The 23,029-nt window shown below is 36.2% G+C and overlaps 1 protein-coding gene across 2 annotated transcripts in view; it reads right to left on the bottom strand.

Moving 5' to 3' along the window:
- Window positions 1–22,182, bottom strand: part of SEMA3E (semaphorin 3E) — a 281,858-nt gene extending 259,676 nt beyond the window's left edge. For both annotated transcript variants that reach the window (XM_033193243.1, XM_033193241.1), the window contains exon 1: window positions 21,450–22,182. In XM_033193243.1, the coding sequence (XP_033049134.1) occupies window positions 21,450–21,564 (115 nt within the window). In that variant the 5' untranslated portion in view covers window positions 21,565–22,182. The remainder of the gene's footprint in view (window positions 1–21,449) is intronic.
- Window positions 22,183–23,029: the final 847 nt, after the last annotated feature.

The raw sequence follows: 23,029 nt of genomic DNA on the forward strand, positions 1-23,029 counted from the left end.
TGTTCTCATTGATTTCAAAGAACTTATTTATTTCTACCTTAATTTTGTTATTTACCCACTAGTCATTCGGGAGCAGACTGTCCAGTTTCCATGTAGTTGTGCAGTTTTGAGTGAATTTCTTAATCCTGAGTTCTAATTTGATTGCACTGTGATCTGAGAGACTGTTACAATTTTTGTTCTTTTGCATTTGCTGAGGAGTGTTTTACTTCCAATTATGTGGTCAGTTTTAGAATAAGTGTGATGTGGTGCTGAGAAGAATGTATATTCTATTGATTTGGGGTGGAGAGTTCTATAGATGTCTATCAGGTCCACTTGGTCCAGAGCTAAGTTCAAGTCCTGAATATCCTTGTTAATTTTCTGTCTCATTGATCTGTCTAATGTTGACAGTGGGGTGTTAAAGTCTCCCACTATTATTGTGTGGGAGACTAAGTCTCCAAGAACTTGCTTTATGAATCCAGGTGCTCCTCTATTAGGTGCATATATATTTAGGGTAGTTAGCAAATCCAGGTGCTCCTCTATTAGGTGCATATATATTTAGGATAGTTAGCAAATCCAGGTGCTCCTCTATTAGGTGCATATATATTTAGGGTAGTTAGCAAATCCAGGTGCTCCTCTATTAGGTGCATATATATTTAGGATAGTTAACTCTTCTAGTTACATTGATTCCTTTACCATTATGTAATGTCCTTCTTTTTTTCTTTTTTTTCTTTTTGTTGGTTTAAGTCTGTTTTATCAGAGATGAAGATTGCAACCCCTGCTTTTTTGTTTTTGCTTTCCATTTTCTTGGTAAATCTTCCTCCAACTCTTTATTTTGAGCCTATGTATGTCTTTGCATGTGAGAGAGGTCTCCTGAATACAGCATACTGATGGATCTTGACTCTTTATCCAATTTGCCAGTCTGAGTCTTTTAATTGGGGCATTTAGCCAAATTGCATTTAAGGTTAATATTGTTATGGATGAATTTGATCCTGTCATTATGATGCTACCTGGTTATTTTGCCATTAGTTGATGCAGTTACTTCATAGTATTGATGGTCTTTACATTTTCATATGTTTTTGCAGTTTCTGGTAGTGGTTTGTCCTTTCTATATTTAGTGCTTCCTTCGGGAGCTCTTGTAAAGCAGGCCTGGTAGTGACAAAATCCCTCAGCATTTGCTTGTCTGTAAAGGGTTTTATTTCTCCTTCACTTACAAAGCTTAGTTTGACTGGATATGAAATTCTGGGTTGAAAGTTATTTTCTTTAAGAATGTTGAATGTTGACCTCCATGCTCTTCTGGCTTGTAGGGCTTCTGCAAAGAGATCTGCTGTTAGTCTGATGGGCTTCCCTTTGTGGGTAACCTGACCTTTCTCTCTGGCTGCCTTTAACATTTTTCCTTCATTTAAAACTTGGTGAATCTGATGATTATGTGTCTTGGGGTTGCTCTTGTCAAGGGTATCTTTGTGGTGTTCTCTGTATTTCCTGAATTTGAATATTGGTCTGTCTTACTGGGTTGGGGATGTTCTCCTGGATAATATCCTGATGTGTGTTTTCCAGCTTGGTTGCATTCTCCCCTTCACTTTCAGGTACACCAATCAAATGTAGGGTTTGTTTCTACACATAGTCCCATGTTTATTGGAGGCTTTGTTCATTCCTTTTCATAATTTTTTCTCTAATCTTGTCTTCATGCTTTATTTAATTAAGTTGATCTTTAATCTGTAATATCCTTTCTTCTTCTTGATTTGGCTATTGATACCTGTGTATGTTTCTCGAAGTTCTCATGCTGTGTTTTTCAGCTCCATCAGGTCATTTATGTTCTTCTCTAAACTGGTTATTCTAGTTAGTAGTTCCTGTAACCTTTTATCAAGGTTCTTAGCTTCCTTGCATTGAATTAGAACAAGCTCCTTTAGCTCAGAGGAGTTTGTTATTACCCACCTTCTGAAGCATACTTCTGTCAGTTCATCAGACTCATTCTCTGTCCAGTTTTCTTCCCTTGCTGGTGAGGAGTTGTGATCCTTTGGAGGAGAAGAGGCATTCTAGTTTTTGGAATTTTCAGGCTTTTTGTCCTGGTTTTTCCTCAACTTCGTGGATTTGTCTACCTTTTGTCTTTGAGGTTGATAACCTTCAGATGGGGTTTTTGAGTGGTCATCCTTTTTGTTGATGTTGATGGTATCACTTCCTGCTTGTGGGTTTTCTTTCCAACAGTCAGGCTCCTCTTCTCCAGGTCTGCTGGAGTTTGCTGGAGTTCCACTGCAGACCCTGTTTGCCTGGGTATCACCAGCAGAGGCTGCAAAACAGCAAAGATTGCTGTCTGTTCCTTCCTCTGGAAGCTTCATCTGAGAGGGGCACCTGCCAGATATCAGCTGGAGCTCTCCTGTCGACCCCTGCTGGGAGGTATCTCCCCATCAGGAGACCTGGGGGTCAGGGACCCACTTGAGGAAGCAGTCTGTCCCTTAGCAGAGCTCAAGCACTGTGCTGGTAGATCCACTGCTCTCTTCAGAGTCAGCAGGCAGGAACGTTTAAGTCAACTGAGGCTGCACCCACAGCCACCCCTTGCCCCAGGTCCTCTGTCCCAGGGAGATGGGAGTTTTACCCATAAGCTCCTGCCTGGGGTGCTGCCTTTCTTTCAGAGATCCCCTGCCCAGAGAGGAGGAATCTAGAGAGGCAGTCTGGCTACAGCGGTTTTGCCGAGCTAGGATGGGCTCTGCACTATCTGAATTCTCTGGTGGCTTTGTTTATATTGTGAAGGGAAAACCGCCTACTCAAGCCTCAGTAATGGCAGACGCCCATCCTGCCACCAAGCTTGAGTGTCCCAGGTCAACTTCACACTGCTGTGCTGGCAGCAAGAATTTCAAGCCAGTGGGTCTTAGCTTATTGGGCTCTGTGGGGGTGGGATTCACTGAGCAACACCACTTGGCTCCCTGGCTTCACTTTCCTCTCCAGGGGAGTGAACAGTTCTGCTTAACTGGTGTTCCAGGCACCACTGGGGTATGAAAAAAACCTCCTGCAGCTAGCTCAGTGTCTGCCCATACAGTCACCCAACTTTGTGCTTGAAACCCTGGGCTCTGGTAATACAGACACCAGAGGGAATCTCCTGGTCTGTAGGTTGCAAAGACCATGGGGAAAGCATAGTGTCTGGGCCTGATAGCTCCATCCCTCATGACACAGTCTCTCATGACTTCCCTTGGCCAGGGGAGGAGTTCCTCAATCCCTTGCACTTCCCTGTGAGGCAACACCCCACCCTGCTTCGGCTCACCTTCTGTGGGCTGCACCCACTGTCTAAGCAGTCCCAATGAGATGAGCCAGGCACCTCAGTTGGAAATGCAGAAATCACCTGCCTTCTGTGTTGGTCTCACTGGGAGCTACAGATGGGAGCTGTTTCTTTCAGCCATCTTGCCCGGGAATAAAAATTATTTCATTTCTTAACGAAAAATTGACGTTGACAATCTCTATAATAACGTAAAGGAATGTGTCTTTTATTCTGTATTTCCTCATATTGATGAGATTGTCATATTAAATAAAATAGGACAGTAAAAGGTTGGCCCTATCACTTTAATTAATGTCTATAAGTCAGAAGATTAATATTATATTCAAATATACTTGAAAGCACCTGAAGACAATATACTGATAGCAGATGGAAAAACATCCCGAAGAAATCTGACAAGGTACACAAATTCAAAATGATTTATGGTAGAGCATTGAGTCTGTCATGTGTTATCTTCTGAGATCAGACATTCTTGTTTATCACAGTGTGATATTTTGAAATATTGTCGATTCATTATTGCTACAAGAACTGTGGTATGGATAGGTGCATATGATCATTAGTGATATTCCTTATACTGATGATGTTTTACTATTCTTAAAATAGTTCTTCCTGTATACTCAAAATTCCAAGACAGTATAAGCAGCTCATAAACTGGTAATGTAGGAAAAGAGCATTTGGTGAAGTTAATCCTATAACAAAAACAAAATAGAGGCTGCAAAGAGATTTGGCTAAAATATAGGGTTATTATAATTTTGAGGAAATTATGAATATTTTTGACACATAAAATCTTTTGTGAAATTATTTTTTACAGATTACCATTTGACTTACAAGGAGTTAATTAAAAATTATTCTGAAAAATTATATGCTTTTTTTAAAAAACATGGGACTTTCTACAAGAGAGACTGGCAAATCTACAAGATGACAGCAAATTCAAGTTACAAAATTAAGCAATCACAGCTATGATGGTATTTTAATTCTGCCATTCTGTTGTGACCATTCCAGATTCTTTTTAAATAAAAAATTAAGACATTTAAAAAGGCTTCTGTTTATTTTAGCCATGAAGAAAGATGGTTTTGTTTCTTCATATTAAAAAATGGTTATGTTTAGCTCACGTTTATCCAGACCTTAAAATTGATCTTTCATTTACTGTAAGTATGTAAATAATTTTATAATATTTATAAAGAAAACCGGCAATGACATTTTTTGGTCTACATCATCCAGGAAAGCCAGAAAAGCATATATTTTATATACTTTAATTAAAATTTGCTTCAACTGTATGTTAAACTCCTTCCAAATACTGACATTTTAGATAAAGTCCATGAAATGTGTATTTTAAATTAAAAAAAAAAAACTTTAAAAGAATTTAGACAGTGAATGCAACTTTTACCATTTTAAGTAGCCAGTTTCCTGAAGACATTAAATGTGGAAAATGATGCTGAGTAAATCAAGCAAAGACACACAATAGCAGACCTATATAGTCTTTGAATATAGGAATGTCTCACTCCAAAGTGCATGTCTTTTTCAGGGCACCACACATTGTTACTACACATATCTACATTCTAGACTGGAGGGAGTAGAAGAGGGTTTTTCTTAACTTCAGCAAACAAACCACCTGCATGAAATAAAGGAAAAAGTTGGCTCAACAGAGCCTATGAGAAAACCATTAGAAAGGCTGACAGTAATCGAATAAAATGGCATATTTGCCAAATAAGCTGCTGTCAACTCGGGTGGCTTTAATAAATAAAAGTCATTGGTTGACCCGGCACAGTAGCTTATGCCTGTAATCCCAGCACTTTGGAAGGCTGAGGCGGGCAGATCACCTGAGGTCAGGAGCTTGAGACCAGCCTGAACAACATGGAGAAGCCCCATTTCTACTAAAAATACAAAATTAGGCAGGTGTGGTGGCACATGCCTGTAATCCCAGCTATTCAGGAGGCTGAGGCAGGAGAATCGCTTGAACCCGGGAGGCAGTCGTTGCTGTGAGCCGAGATCACACCATTGCACTCCAGCCTGGGCAACAAAGGCAAAACTCCATCTCAAAAAAAGAAAAAAAAAAAAAAAGTCATTGGTTAACAGCACCGCTATTCTGTAAATAAAACAAGCATCTCTGGAATATAAATTCTGTAGCTCCATTTTAAGAGGGGCATTAACAAACCGGAGAATGGCCAAAATACTGACAGAACAGTCAAGATATTGAGGAATATTCACCTATGACAAAAAAGCATGATAACTATCTGATATGGTTTGACTGTGCCCCCCCACAAATCTCATCTTCAATTCCCACGTGTTGTGGGAGGGACCCGATGGGAGGTAATTGAATCATGGAGGCAGTCTTTTCCATGCTGTTCCTGTGAATAAGTCTCATGAGATCTGATGCTTTTAAAAACGAGAGTCTCTCTGTACAAACTCTCTCTTTGCTTGGTGCCATCCATGTAAGATGTGACTTGCTCCTCCTTGCCTTCAGCCATGATAGTGAGGCTTCCCCAGCCACGTGGAACTGTAAGTACCTTGTAAACCTCTTTTGTAAATTGCCCAGTCTCAGGTATGAGTTTATCAGCAGCATGAAAATGAACTAATACACTATCTTTATATATTTGGAGGTCCAACATGACTTATGTCCTTCTTGCTAGTGTTAAAGAAAAAAACTAAGACTAAAATATGGAAAATGATTTGAGATTAGATAGGTAAGTACTTGCCCTTCACTAGACTATTACAAAATGAAATGGAATTCCTTGTCAGGCAGTCATCTCCCTCTCCACGAAAATGCACAAATTCAAAATGATAAACATGTGACCACCTATCTGGAAGCCATGGACATGATGACTTCACAGAGTGGGAAATAATCACTAAAGTTCCTACCCTCAATAAAATTATCCAATTTGGGCAAAATTATACAATATTCCTAAACTATAGTCTTTTTCTAATGAACAATTTTGTTGTTGTTGTTGTTGTTGTTGAAATAAGACATACAATGCTAAATCCATAAGGTTGATTTTAATTCCCTAAGTGCAATTATTAGTTTTTCCATTTAGCAATTATTCCTTCCTCCTTTTCCTCTTTCCTCTCTACTTCTGCTCTTCCCTCTCCCATGCCCCCTTCTTTACCTCTTCTTCTTCTCTCTGGCTTTCTAACAAACACCTTCTTAGCAATTACTATGTGCCAGGCACTACTCTAAATACATTTAAAAGCTTTTTCTTTAATCCTTATCACAACCAATGAGAAGATGATATTATTATACACCTCCTTTAGCCAGAGAAAGATTAAGTAACATGTCCAAGATCATACCAATAAATTTGTTTCTACCACATTTGATTCCTAAATAGTGCTTAACATTGGGAAAAAATTAGCAATGTGCAAAAGGAACCAATTTGTTTATCTTGAGCAGCCAGGTATAAGAGAGTCGCAGCCAGACGAGGAAAACATTGTAGGGAAACAGAATTTATGCTTTTTTAAAGTTCAACAGAAGGAAAGATTATAAAATTAAATGTAGTAATAAAGTTAGGAAAGGACCCACCCAAAATTATTTAGATGCCAAAGTAAGCCAATCTCAGCTGTTCCTTTCTACTCTGCCTGCCATCCTCAGCAAGAGCAGTATGGGAGAGAGTGTGGGCAACCGGCTGCAGTAGCAGCTGGGCCTATTTGTTAAGAGGAAAAAAAAAATAGTCATAGAAGATAAAGGGAGATTTTGGTGGCTAGCAGTGTGAGTGGAAACTTGGAGCTTGGGTGGGGAATTGCAGAAGTGAAAAGCAGCGGTGCTGTCAGTAACAAAATTGCAATATTACACACACCATTCACAGAGAGAGCACTCCCTGCAGCAGTTCCTTAACTGGCAAGAATTCTTTTCCACCCATAGCAAAACAACCAGTGGCAATTTTGTATTTGTTTTCTCACATTAACAGTATTCTAGACATTCAAAAATGAAACACTACCAACTCTTCTAACTATCCTATAGTTATAAATTAGCTGACTAAAAGGACAAATGGCATTTCTAACTTAAAACTGTTATAACTATTTGTTGACTAATATAAAAACTTAAGTATCTAACAAGCATAATATTATATTCTAAACATAACCACTTACATTAAAATCCTTGAATTGTATTTTATGTCCCTTAAGACAAATACTATAAAAGGCATCTAACGCGTTTCTGAGTGATAACTGCTTTATTAGTGTATAACCCATCTCATTGGTAATGGTTCTTTAGTTTTATGTCTCATTTTTATTCTCGTTTAACTTTATTGATTTTTAAATGATAGATAATTCAGTTTTTTTCTACAGATAGGAAAAATCCTTCTGCAATCCTAAAATATATCAGACTTCAGTTTGGGCATACACATTTTGGAGCAAGTAAAAAACATTTGGCAAAAAAATCTGTCAAAAACAGTGCCCAGTACATAACTTTTGTCTTACTTCTGACAGTATAATAACAAAATGCAGTTTCATTCTTTTGATTGTTTTTTTAATTGTACAGTTGACTTACCTATAATATTTTCCTTCTTATTATGATTACTTAAATATTATTACAAGCGAATTTTGCTTTGGGGAATTACAAGGAAATTAAACCACATGAATGTGTTATAGAAGTTTAAACACATTAACTTCTTATGACTATAACAATATAATAATAAAATCAATGTTTGGGTGGCTCATTAAAATTATTCTAGTATTTTATAGTCCTATCTTCTCCATCTTCTTTCTTCTTTCTGGACAAAAATAAGAAAAAAAAAGATTTTCCTTCTCATATTAATGGAAATGTACAGTGATTTGGATAATCGAATGTCCCAACAGCTAAAATTATAATATTTGACTTTGAAAAAAGTTCTTTCTCTTTATAATTTACATTTTAATTATGGGTGATATGGCTATTCTAAGAATAAACCATATGGTTAGCTCAAGTTTATCCAGACCTGAAACTTACAGCAAGCTCAATATTCGAGTACTCATTCTAACCAATTAAAAAGTATTTGTAGTTACCATTCGTCTGACGAGAAATATGTGTAACATTTATGCTTTGTGACAATGTCAAGCTTATAATTGCTTTTTCCTTTCTTTATTTTCTGTTTGCTTTTATTGTACTATTTATTTTGCTTAGGATCAGGAAAAATAAGTTATGTCAGTTTCATCAATAATAGAGCTGTTTTCAAAAGAAATCATTTTTTCCTTACCATTATTTTTCCTAACATTTTCTTTAAACCTGTATCATTTTTGGTTTGCACGGGATTATAGAAGTGATCCTAATTTCTATACACTTCTTTTTATAGATTGTCTGATTGTCTTTAGTTTCTAAAAATAAAATAATCCAGTGCTTCCCATTTCCATTTTTATTTACTCTATAATAATAAGGTGTGGTGAAAAATGTGTGCTTTCTTCTGAATATGACCTTTCTGCTTATGCCCATTAGTGTATAGTTTGTGTTAAGTGCATTATATTTGATTAATTATAGTATGGTACCAACAAGAAAAAAAAAAAAAACTTAAGGATATAGCATTTCAAAATATATTATCAATTGATTTTGATAAATTAAGTACATGAAAAAACATTTTTGCTTGGCTTATAGATATAATAAAATCTTAGTAAAATGAAATTTTCCTAAGTTCTTTCTCAAATAACCTGGATTGAGAAAGTAAAATACCTTGCATAAACTAATTAGAATGATAAAACCTAGTCATTGCTTTGCCTTCTCACTATGTTACTAGCAGTAGCTGTGATTTTAAAACGAAAAATGAAAGACAAATGGCCAAATTATTCATAAAATTGTTGCGCAGGGACAGACTGACAAAAAAAAAAAAAAAAAACCACCTTGCTTTTGGTCAATTGGAGCATTTCTGAAAAAACAAAGATGTTGGGTAAGTTATCACTCTTTCCCAGTTCTGACTTTCTTTGCTTTCTGCTTTGTCATGGTATTAATGTGTTAGTTCTTTTTTTCTGTTTCTTCATAGTTTGTCACTGTAGAAATGAATGAGGTGTTATATTGGAAATTGGGAGATCATGATTGGAGCAAGTGGGAAGAAAAGTTGAGTCAAATGTGACAATAATCATTTGAATGGCCCAGATGAAGTCATACTATCCTCTGCCACTGCCTCAAACTATATCTTCTAATAATTTACAGATATTTTCTGAATAATTTTAAAGCAGTCCTGGATTTCTCTTCAGAACCTTTGTAATAGAAGAGTTGAAGCCAAACTAGTGCCTAATGTGTTGCAAAAGGGGCAGAAGAGAAATATTCTCATCATATCTCCTGTATTCTCAATGCTCTCCCAACCCCATCATTTCACTTTCTGCTATCTCTGTTAGGAATGTATTTGTATGTGGCATCCAGCAAAAGAATTAAGATTGGTAACACTAGTGTGAATAGATATAGTAATTAAATTCTGTATGTTAAATGCAATACATACAATATATTCAGTATCTAAAGTTTATTAGATTCTAAGAATGCAAGCAATAAAATGCAATATAATTGTCCTCCGTATGTTCAAACTCTAACTGTGAATTTGTAGTAATCATATATTACTCATACAAAAAATCTGAAAATTTCTCAAAGTCATTTAGAAACAGGGGAAATTAAATTTAACAAGGACAAAGAACGTGTGATACTAGCGTGTGTGGTAGAGTCACAAACACAGTGGAATTAAGTTAATTTCTGGGAGAATACAATGCATTATATGCCATGGGAAGATTGTAGGCACATGGCAGGATGGTGCAAGGCAGAGTATGACATAGCTAATTTGTTCATAACATCTTGCCCAAGCTCCTCCTATTCATCTTTAATACTGAGCTTTGGTTCTCTTTTCAGCCCCAATTTCGTGCTTTTATAGCATCCCTTGGGATATAAAAAAAAGCAACCTACTTTATTACGACTTGTCTCCTTTTACAACTGGATCTTAAGTTTCTTGAGAATTGGGTTTGACTAAAAGCTGTGTGTGTGTGTATGTGTATGTGTGTTAAACGTCTTAAAATAGTTTTAAATTTACAGAACATTTATGGTGAGTACAGAGAGTTCCCCTATACCTATACCTAGCTCCCCTTGTTTACACTATACATTTATATGGTACATTTATCACAGTTAATAAACCAATATTGATACAGTATTATTAATTAAAATTCATACTTTATTCATATCTCATTAGTTTTTTATCTAATAATCCTTTACTATCCCAGGATTCCAAACAGTATACCACATTATGTTTGTAAAACTGGATTTTTTATTCTTAAAATCCTAGCATAATGCTCCGTACCTGAAGCATTGAAGAAGCTGAACAAATACTTATGGAATAAATGAATGAATAATAAGCCAATTATACTTAAACATTATAGGCTCTTTTAATTCTCTGAAGGCAATGATATGGTTTGGCTCTGTGTCCCCACCTAAATTTCACCTTGAATTGTAATAATCCCTGTGTGTCAAGGGTGGGACCAGGTGGAGGTGATTGAATCATGAAGACAGTTTCCTCCAAGCTCTTCTTCTGACAGTGCGTGAGTTCTTGGGAGATCTGATGGTTTTATAAGGGGCTTTTCGACTTTTGCTCTGCACTTCTGCTGCTGCCATATGAGGAATGATGTGTTTGCTTCCCCTTCTGCCATGATTGTAAGTTTCCTGAGGCCTCCCCAGCCCTGTGGAACTGTGAGTCAATTAAACTTCTTTCCTTTATAAATTATCCAGTCTCTGGCAGTTCTTTTTTTTTTTTTTCATTCAAAATATTCTGCTAATTTAATGTATATTTTAGAAAGAGGAGTTCTTTACAAGGTGGTAGGACAGTGGTTTCTGGGCTAGTGTCCAAGACATCAAGGAGGAAATTGTTGTATCCTGTCCCTTGAAAAGATTATGATAGTTAACAAATGCACGTGGTCACTTTACTTATTATTAATGTGATTAAAATTGAAATGTTTAAAGCAATAAACTTTGTTAATTCTTCATTATATATAGCTATCCACTATGTCCCAAAGCTATATCCATTGATTTTACCCCAAAAGAATTTAAGGGAAAAAAACTTTAAAAAGGCTTTCTCTATAATAACATAGTGTTCTGTGCACTCTGAAATGAATTATGTGTTTTAATATGTATATTGTGTGAAAACAACACAGCTTTATCGTGCATGGTGAGCAATGAGGTCATTCATAACGGAATTAATGGAATGTCTTAATTTTATCACACTATTGGGCAGTTCTTTATAGCAACATGAGAGCAGATTAATACAGGCAATGATCAAGATGTATAACAAAGGGATGAAGTGGTAAGCGACATCTAATTTCATTTGTCCCAGAAAACTTCTCTTTGAGGCATAAAAGTTTTTGAATTTTACAAAATACTTTTCCACAATCGACAAATATTAGATGTTTTCTCATCAGAACTCAATCATAGCTACAACATGCTACAATTTACACCATCAATAATCTTTTAAAATATTTAAATTATATGCTAAATTATCATCAATGTATAGGTACACTTTATATTTAATACAAAAATAAGCAGATAATGGTGATATAGTTAGATATCTATGAATCTAAATATATTTATCAAGACCAAGGCTGTCATTTGGACATTTGACAGCACCCTTAACCTAGGAGATGAAGTAAAAGGAGGAATAAATGAAAATGGTAAATACGAACTCGGGGCTCCTTTGTAGCATCCTTCCATACACACAGCCCAGGGGTTCTCATAGTTGAGTCTTCACTAAGAATCACCCATAGGAATTGTTAAAACAGAGATTCCCGAGCCTCAGAATTATTGACTCAGTATATCTGATTCAGCAGCTCCCAGGGAATGCTGATGTTGCAGTCCATGGACCACACTCTGTGTAGCATTCGTTTAACTCCAGTTTCCATAATAGTAGCATCATCTCCTGTGCAATGAAATTCAATCAAGCCATCCTGCAAGTGAATTATTTAGCAGTAGCTCTGAACCTTATAAAAAAATAAAGTTGGCCTTTATAGTTGTGTTATTTTGACCATAATATGGAAGCCAACTAAATATATGTACATTTCAATTCAATAGACACCAAAACCCAGACTGTAATTATAGCCTTTAGGAATGATTTGAAGTGAATTTATTCCATCCCCAAGGGTCTTACAAAAAATTACTCCTTGCCCTGAAGGACCTTTAAATATATTTAAAAACAATTACATAAATTAGAAAGTATTATAAGATATTACAACACCATGTCATTCATCTTTGTGATACATTTAAATTTTTTTCTACCAAAATCATACAAGATAGGAAGACAGTGTTCATTAGTCCCTTTATAATGATGAGCAAAGGAAGCCTCAGTTCAATGATTCAGCAAGAATAAGACAGCATCAAATAAAATATACTGTAGATTCAAAAACTGGAAGTCCATACCCTTTCCACTACAACATACTATCTCCTAATATCAGTTTCAAAAGTGTTTTGGAGAAACCCTTTTGAAGCCTGGTAAGGAGAAGAAAGGAGCCCTACATTTCTATAATTGGAAAGGATCTGAGGTTCATAATAAACTTTTTGACTCAGTGTTAGAAAAAAAGCAATCAGGAGGAGTAAACAGCTATACACAATGCTGAGAGCACATTTCCTATTTGACTTTACTTCCACAGGGTATCTTAAAGTCCCTCTCCATTCCCATCATTTCCTGGGAAAGAACAAATCAGGAGGGAAAGAGTCAGTGTCCTCAGCTGACCTCTATTTTCACCCTCTTTTATTCTCATTTTCTTTGCTGCTGTTCTTTTCCGGTTCTGAAGTTGATCTGGCTACCTAAAATCACCCCTGAGACTTATTCTTAGGGATTCTGTTCCACCACTCGATCCTGTAAATAAAACCCCCTTTTTATTCTGGTTTCCCTAAATTAAAGCTCAAAACTCAGATAAAACAAACCAAAAGTGCATAGAAATAGGTTTACATCAATAATATTTTAACTGACATTTAACCCGAGTTTAGCTACAGAACACTTGGCTGGCAGGCTCTGCTCTCTCCTGTGCAGTGCCCTAATTCCTGTCCTCTCCAATTGCCACAATCCTACGGTGCCTGTGAGCATCAGCTTCCCAGCGGAAAAACAGGTTGGAGAAAGAGGGTACATTATCCAGGCGGCTAGTGAGCTATTTATTTAGTATTTCATGATTTCCTCCATCATGGATTTCAACCAATTTTCAATACTTAGTAAGTTTAAAGTTTTTCTAAATAATTCAAAGGTTATGTTTTGTACTCATTGTGTTAAACAACAAAAAAGAAACAAATATTGAAGGTACACAGAAGGCCAATGAACACATATCTTTCACCAAAAGTATGTTTTCTTTCCCCTTTTGGCTTAAGGTGAGGAATAAATAAAAAATATTTATCTGGAAGAGAAGTAGAAGAAGAGAAAAAGAAAGAAGGGGTGGTGCCAGCCGCACAAAAGGGTAGTCACAGAATTAAGTGAAAAGAGAAAGGGAGGAGGGGGTATAGTGATAACCCAGAAATGACAAGGACATCACAAGATAAATAGAAGAAGGAGGAGGAGAGGAAGAAGAGGAAAAGAAAGAGAAGGAAGAAAAAGAAGAGGAAGTAGAGAAAAAGGTGGAGGAGAGAATGTAGATGAAAGAATTCAATGGATGTATCAGGAGGGTGCCTGGAGGTCCCAGCTGTTTCACTAAATGCAGCACTGATGAGAAAGAAGGTGAGTAGACAGAAAGCCCCAGCCTTTTCTCCAACATATGTTATGCTAAAGGGGCCATAAATAGTTGTCCAGGATTCCTCAGTTTCATGGGTATTCCTGCTCATCCCACCCCATCACCTTTTCCTTTGAAAAACACAGTTCTAAATCATTTTGTTTTATTCAGATACTCACTTGATGAGCACTTGTTGAATGCCTACGAAGTGTCAGGAACTGTGCATAGCACCAGATATCTTACCTGTTCATCTAAGGTAAGGCAAAGTGGGAGGCTTTCTTTCACTTTCCAAGTAAACAACACATGCTGAGCTGATAGATGCCTATAGCACACTGTTTAGTTTAACTTTAGGCAGTGTGGTCTGGCCTTAGTAATATTAGTTCTATTGTGCTTCACAAAGCTGGGCCTACAATTACCTTTGTTAGTACTGTTTATTTTGTGGATTTGGTCTGTTGTCTCCAAGGTGCCATCAGATAAAATTCCAACTTTCCTTAAAGTATAAACAAAATAATTCTTACAATAACTTACAAACATGAGAGACATCTATCTTCTTTGTTCTTTCTAGTTATCTACTCTAGTAAGAGCTGGTTTTCATTAAAGAAAATCTTTGCTTTTAAGTAAAAATCTGATGATTAAGGATCTCTCTTCATCTTAAGTTATAATTTAACAATTTGCTCATGATTGCTTTTAGATTAATTATCTCTGAATCTCATCTGATTTATTGAGTAATTTATAAAAAAGCTTCCTAAGCGTTAAGTATTCTGCACATTAATCTGCATTATCTCATATAATCCTTTCAAATTTTTGCAGATTATGTTTTACCACTTTAAAGATGAGAAAATGCATATTCAGAAAACCTAAATAACTTGCTCATGCCATGCAGTCAGAGGCCAGATTCAAATTAGATATGCCTCATCCAAAGTCTAGGGTTTTTAGGCCACTGCAATTCGAATGTAAGAGTGTTTTCTAGCTACTGTGTTTCCTATGCCAAGGCTACAAGCTAAATCCTTGAGCAGAGCACAGTGATGGCTGAGAGTTTAGGTACCAAGGATGGAAATGAAACACATTTCTAAGTCAGGCATGACAATAGATTTCTCTTTTATTTTTTCATACCAGTTGTGGAGGTAAGGTTACCAAGGTAAAGGACCCCTATGGTTAGAATATCCTGAAATAGCCATTAGAACCAGGGCTGAAAACTTCTCCAGTAATCAGTTGTCTTGGCCACCATAGGGGCCATATGAAGGAAAGTTATCAGTTCCGCTGAGATGTCTTTTCTTGAAATCATCACTGTTTATGACCAAAAACATTCTCTTAATATCAGAGATTGCAACACTTGGAGTAAATGTGATATGGACATGTCCTTTTTATTCCTAGTCCAGAATATCCAGACTATAAAATATCCAGTCTTGTCACTATCATTCCTATCATGAGTGCAAAGAATAATGCTCATAATAACTAAGGAATTAACAATAACAATGATGTTTTCTCTTATACCTCCAATGTTATGTAAGGCTTTACTGTGAAAACAAAATTATCAAAATAACTATCATCGTTTGTATAATGTACAGAGTATGACAAAGTGTCATATGTTACACTAGAAACTACTAACTTATGGCCCTGTCTATTAAAACCAAGAAAATAATCTAAATCTTCATTCTGCACCCTTTGGAAAATGTTATAAATGGTATAATTTTAGTTTAGTTTTGTTTTTAACTCTCAGAGACTGAAATTATAAGACTTTTACACTGGGATGGATATGTATGAAGGGGCATGCATGCATGCAAAGTGATATTTCTGGATTCCTGCAGACTAAATTCCTCTATTAAACCACAGAAGAGTTTTACATACAAAGATAAAGAAATACATCTTTGTACACACTCCCACTAAGAAGTCCCAATGATGATTCCTTTAAATGTCTTTGATGAAATAAAACTGACTGAGCAGACTGTTAGCAATACTTTTCACCAGTAACAACCAATTTCATGGTTTGGTGCTTTATTATGTGGTCATAGAACTGAGGCCACCAAGTGATCTCATCCCAGAAAGAAACAGAGGCCCTCTCTATGTAATACTCTCAGCTCTGACTAGATGACAAATCTGACCTGGATAGCAAAATAACAATATGGCAACATAATTTTTGTAAAGAATATTTCATTATGACATCACAGCTATTGAATATATTTATTAATAAAGAACAGGCATTGATTATATATTATGTATAGAATACTTTCCTTGCAAAGCAGAAAAAAAATGGTTTCATGTACATACATTTTCCACTCCAAAACTGGCCCAGTTCATATATAAATTCCAGTTACTATTTTTTTCTAACCCAGACCTTCCCTCACCCTATTTCTATACTAAAAGATAACTGTTTTCCCACTGTAAAGTGCAACATCCAGATAAGAATTTAATAATTCGCCGGCCGGGCGCGGTGGCTCAAGCCTGTAATCCCAGCACTTTGGGAGGCCGAGACGGGCGGATCACAAGGTCAGGAGTCGAGACCATCCTGGCTAACATGGTGAAACCCCGTCTCTACTAAAAAAAAATACAAAAAAACTAGCCGGGCGAGGGGGCGGGCGCCTGTAGTCCCAGCTACTCGGGAGGCTGAGGCAGGAGAATGGCGGGAACCCGGGAGGCGGAGCTTGCAGTGAGCTGAGATCGGGCCACTGCACTCCAGCCTGGGCGACAGAGCAAGACTCCGCCTCAAAAAAAAAAAAAAAGAATTTAATAATTCATAGAACCATTCGGGGACTTTCAATGTGATACATGGACAATACTTGTCTGTAGCAAATATAAAATCACAAATAATAGCACTATCTAAAATTCTTAGGAAGACTCTCTCCACAGAAAGCATATTTTGTATAAACCAGACTCACAAAACATATTGTAATTCCTCACAATTTATCCAGTGGTATTTTTTATAATATAAGCTATTTCTTAATAAATCCACCACTTAATTCTCACCGTCTCTCCCTGAAGCTCTGGGCACATAGGCTAGTGTTTCCTCCTGGGTCCTATTTAATCACTCTGCTTATGAATCATGCCTTATGACCAGTTTTTATTTACTAACACCCAGGGATGTGTGACTAATGTCACTATTGATAATACCAAGCTATTGGATGAGGAACCAAAGCTATGAGCTGGGTCAGGAAAAACTGGCTCAGTCACTACCTCATTTTTTATTTGCCTTGGGTATAAAATAAATACCACGGCCTCCAGAATGATCACTCAGAATGTTTATTTAACATTGTGCTCTTTTAGAATTCTCTATCAATTATTTTCTTGTAAATGGAATGAATTCTAAAATGTGTGTTGTAGAGTGAATACATGTAACAAATGGATATATGTACACTACAGCAAAAAAAAAAAATATATATATATAGGCCATGAAACTTGGAAAATGCCAGACAATGTAATCATCTGCTGAGTTATTATAACTAGAGGTCAAAGATATGGAAGATGAGATTTGGAGTAAGTGCAATCTATCAAGATAAATCATATGTTTTATACTATTTAAGAGCAAGTTTATCCTGTCTTCTATATTAGCATTATCCTAGCACTTGTTGAAATATAAAATCATACCATTTTCAAGGTTTTTCTCTTTAGGACCTGTTTCCTTCCAATACTCTCACTTTGTATCAGTCTGCAAAAACATTAATAATATAAATAGTTTTTAGGTGATAAGGTACATTCACAGATATTGTTCCATTTGATTATCTCAAAAACCCAGTAAAATATATAGGCAAAATACCATTACTACTCCTAGTTTCAAATACAGGAAACTGAGATGCAGACAATTAATTATCATTATTATAAGTGGGAAGTACTAGAGCTGGAGTAGAGGCCTCTGATTTCAAATCCTGAGCTCTCTGAACTATGATAAATCTGTATTTAATTGGTTGTAATACCCAATACAGATACACTAATTAACACTCTATTGCAAGTTCTATCTGCATAAATATATATTCCATGTTTAAATCTACATGTATAATGTTAACATATTTTAGGAATGTTCTTCTGCCATATCCATGCCTTTATTTAACTGTCTCTTCACCAACTATTCTAAGAGAACATATTATGCTTAAGCAGCCATTCTCCTTGATTTCTGCAATAGCATTCATCCTTATTGAGATTTCAAACACCTACCCTGTCTGCCAAGCTCCCATGATTGAATTTCTGGGGCTTTCCATGTACATTGGTATTTCTTTCTCAACATAGGTCTTGGCTTATTTGTTTTTTCTTCTCTGAGCTCCATTATCAAGAAGCTTATTTTTGCCTTCCCTGTAACCTCATTAGTGCAGGATGGTGAAAGATAAGGAGAGAACAGATATCAACAAAGGGAAGTAGATGAATCCACCAGGACTCTTCTCCCTTCATTCTCTCCTTCCTTGGTTTCTGTCCTGAGGACCGCAGTATTTTTCAAGGAAACCCTTGGGGGAGAATATTAAAATTTTGCATTAATCTCACCAATGTTACCCTATTGAGCTGCGATAAAGTTAGCCATAATGCATAACTATTCATGAACTTTTAAATATTTGCCTGATATAGCCAAATTCAACTAGAATCTTGACCGAAAATTTTTACAAAGCAGGACAGCATCTTGCCATTTTAATCTTTGCTACATTTTTACTTATTAATGTAATTTACCTTGTAACTAGAAAATACATTAAAAGATTTATGTATTGCCTCAACAGGAGTAATTATCTCATCATTTTTTCTACCAGGCTTGCCCTAAGCCAGTATATTTTCTTAATATTAGTGAGGAGTGAGATATTCAGTTAGAAGAGAGAGGGATTCAATATTATCCCATTGGGGTACAAGGCAGTAGGAAATCAACTAGAAAATATTCCACACCTCATATTACCCTTATACCTTGTCTCCTTCTCTCTCTCTTTGCCTCTCTCTCTCTGTCTTTTCTCCTCTTTAATCCTAATGATCCCTTCCTTTCCAGCTCTAGTTAAGAGTATGTCTAGTTAAGAAATAGTAATGGAGAATGAAGGGGAGAGGAAAAGAGCAAATCTCTGGACCTTTTTTTTTTTTCTGAACATATTTTTATATAATTTAAGTCAAGTTCTGTATATGATAAACTTTCTCCTCCTCCTTGGGAAGAAACAATAGGTTTGTGTTTTCAAATGCCATCTTAAAAGTGAAGAATATGAGAAAAATGCCTGCCTTTCTCCCATACAGCTTAGATCATGAACTGTGAAAAGAATTTCTGAATTATTCTAGTAGGCTACCTCCAGGGAACCTCCTGGATTTCCCTGCTAGTGGTCACGCAGCAGTGCAGAGGTGTTATATTACATATACCTAGTGCCTCTTATATTGAAAGATTATAAACTCATTTATATATTAATTATCTTAATTCACTCACTACTGAACATTTGCCATTACTGACATTATTCAAGACCACGAAAGAATAATCTGCAATATCTTATTCCTAGTTTTTGAAGACTTCTAAAATATTCACTGAATTCCAGAGTGTAGAGAGATAAATGGGCTGTTCATATTATATTGGTGGGACTGAATACCCTGCTCTGACAGTGTATATATGCTCTTCTTTTCACTAAGGCCCCTGAGGTGCAGTAGGCATTGGCTGCTTCAAGTAGCATCTCCAGTGTGATCTCTTAGCTGACTTCACTAACAAAATTGCACAAGTAGGAACATTCCATTTTCAGGTAACTCTCTCTATTCTGCCTTTGTATAAAAACATCATATTGTGCATTTTCAGCTGGTTCCACTAAATTCAAAGGTAAAGGAAATCCTGTGGGAGTTTTCAGTCTAGTGTATATATAGATACTAGCAGTTTTACTCTCACACCATATGACACCACTCATAACATCAGTTACAATTATTTCTTTGATTAAAAGTGACATAATAAAGACAAACTCAATAACAGTATTATGCATAACATTTACTTGTATCAGAGAACTTTGGTATTCTTTGATCAAATTATTAACTCTGTTATGAAATACTAAAATGTGACCTGTTGGAAAACACACTGATATTGAACCATGAAAACACAAGTACCCCAATAACAAGGTATAAAAGGTTACTACTAGATGTAACAGAATTGTAGCTTGCAAAAACTGGTAGCTTGTCCATTCATCTACATAAGAAAAACAATCAATTTATAATTTTTTGCAGGTTTATTTGTCCATATTCCATCACATCAAATTTGTACATCTTGACATCTTTGATGATAAACTTCTTAGGAATAGGCATTTCGATACATACCATGATACATCTTCCCAAGTTAAAAGATTAGTGTTAATTCTGGGCACTATATTTTAAACACTTTGCCAATTTAGTATCAATGTGTTTCTTAAATTTATGTTATCTACTGGATAGTATTATAGGAAATGTATTTAAACTAAGAAAATATCCATAGTTTTAACTACTCTAAAAATGAAAAAATTCTCTAACATTTAGTGAAGATTGTCCACTAAAAAGACAAAAAGAACAAACATGTCACACATTCGAGGACTCCCTTTTTGTTTCTCCTGACAAATATTCTACCTATACTTAGAAAATGCAAGCTTCTGTTCTTTCTACAGTGAGGGTCAATTTAAAAGCTTACACAATTGAAAAATGATTCTTACGTAATCCTGAGTATTACATCTGCTATCTGTCTCAGTGTCTCAATGGCTGGTGATAATAAATATTTATTTGCTGACAATTTATTCTGAATTTATTTTAAATCCGCAAAGTCACTTTCTCTGAGCATGGTTTTGTTTATTGATTGTTTGTTTACAGGAGGAGTTATCAAATGTGTTCATGACTGGCTTGTATTGGTCCTGATGCAAAATCTATCTTTTAATCATTTATTTATGAGTATAATGTTGCTTTACAAGACAACTGTAGAATGAAATATTTAACCATTCGCTGTTAGACAGATCTTCATTAAGGCAATATAAATTAACACTACAAATGCTAGTGAATACTAATACTTTGATCAATATTAGCCATTTTACAAGCATTGTCATAAACTATTTTGCTTTGCCACACATGAAAAAATTCTTATAATCAATTCCACTGGAAAACTAATTTATATTAGTTGTTAATCATTTTAATTACATGATGATGACAGTTATTATGGATAGGGCATCATTTTTCTCCTCAGGAATTTTCTTTCCTCATCCTCTTACCTCCATTATGCAAACAAAACAAAACAAAAACAAAAAGAACAAATTACACCCCTATTTCTATAGCCCTTCTCCAGCATCCTTGTTTCTCATATGCATAGACTGATATTTAAATACCTACTGTTAACTTGGTGGATTCAGCCTCTCAAGGCTATTTACAACCTGCTTCCTCCCTTCGTGTGTTCCCTCTGCCAGTGAGTGAACTCCTCATTAATAAAATCCAGTATTTACAGACAAAAATAACATCTCTAAGTTGACATGTGATTTTGCACTGTTTTCAGATGAGGTGAGTATGACATATTAATCAGAGGTACTTAGAATTTTAGGTCAGTTTTGCAATAAATTTTTCAGGTGCATTTTAAAGGTCTTTGAAGACCATAAGCCTATGTTAAACGACTTTCTTTTTCTTTTTCTTTTTCTTTTAAACAAAAGGATCTGGAAAGGTAACCTACCTTTATGTGACAGGCGTAACCGGGGGTGGGTAGTATCAGCTGTATGACCTCCTGTCCAAAGCTCCAGTAAGTAACCCCACAGGAGCAAGGTGATAATGTACCCCGCGGATGCCATGCTGCCGTGTTCACCGTCCAAGCCCTCGCTCCTCACTTTAAGGAGGGTCTGAGTTTTACTTAGGACTTCCCTCCAGGGGCAGCGTGCGAGAGGCTTTGTCAGAAATCGAATGCGTTGTCATCAGAAAGCACAGTTACGAAGTGCCATTTGTCAGGCTGTATTTGGCTATGTGAAACCTTTCTTTCCTCAGGACAGTTGTTTATAAGCCGGGAGGAAGAGGACATTCCAAAGAGTGAGTCTTCAGAGCCATGTCCTGTCTAGAGCTCTCTTCAGCAACTACGCCGGCAGATTCAGGAAGAAGCTGTATTTTTCAGTCACTTAGGCAAAGCTGTTCATTCAGAAAAAAAAAAAAAAAAAAAAAAAACCGAGCACACGCACTCTCTTCTCCCGTGGAGGTCCTCTCTTCGGGCTCCTGGAAGCCTCTCAGAAGTCAGCCTCTTGCACTGACTTGCCAAACTGCTAGTTTTAATTCACCTTTCACCTTGCTAATTAAAAGCAAGAAGTGCCATTCCCTCTAGGAGCCGCAGGATCCACCCAGCAGGGATGCAGTCTGTCAGTGGCTGTTTACAGGAAAGTTCAGGCAGGGTTGAGCAGCGTACTTGCTGTTTCTAGGAAGTATTTCTGGTCCACGTGCCCCGCTCCCATCCTCCCTCCCAGTCATAACCAGCCCCACGTTACTCAGCAGCAGGAGATAACTCCACATTTTGATGGGGGGAAATGGGGAGTTCGGGAGGGGTGATGACACATAACAGGCTGATTATTTAAGAATAGGTGACAGACAAAGATGTGGCATCAGAAAGCGCTTTTAAATTCTTACCAAGATAAATTGACCTAAGTTGAATAAATCCAACTTCTTTTTAAAATAATCTATTTGTAACCATCCAGGATCCAAATTCTGTTTTTCACTGTTGCCATATAGGTATTTTCAAAATTCAGTCTTTTTTTATTGCTTATATCTTAGGGATACTTATGTTTAAAGTCTTTGAAGAAAAATGTGTTCCAAGAGCCTGAAAAAAAAAAGTTCATCTGTGATTGTCTCATAAATTTGTTAGAAATAATAAGTTATTTACTTAAGCAAATTCGTCAAATGAGATTAAAAGCAAATCCTTTTTCCTAAATCAATTCCTAAATTTTACTTCAAATTTAAGAATGTTGAAGTAACTTCCCCCAGGTAAGGTAACTGGTAAAGTAGAGGTTCACCACCCAAGCGATTTCTGTAAAGCAGGCATTAGAAAACTTAGGATGTGAAATACCTTAGAATTCAACTGCTATGCATTTCCAGAGTTGATTTTCCAAGACACTGTGTTTGTGTAAATAAGCTTAACACAATAGGTCAACTTTACAATCTACCTTCAATCAATCTCAAAAACAAAGCCAAACACTCTGGAGCTGTTTGCATGGAAATGAATGGTATTATGTTAAGATACCAATAAACTTGAATAGATATTTGATATGACAGTGGAGA

The sequence above is a fragment of the Trachypithecus francoisi genome, unplaced genomic scaffold (assembly GCF_009764315.1).
Source record: "Trachypithecus francoisi isolate TF-2019V2 unplaced genomic scaffold, Tfra_2.0 Lachesis_group4, whole genome shotgun sequence".
Lineage (NCBI taxonomy): Eukaryota > Metazoa > Chordata > Mammalia > Primates > Cercopithecidae > Trachypithecus > Trachypithecus francoisi.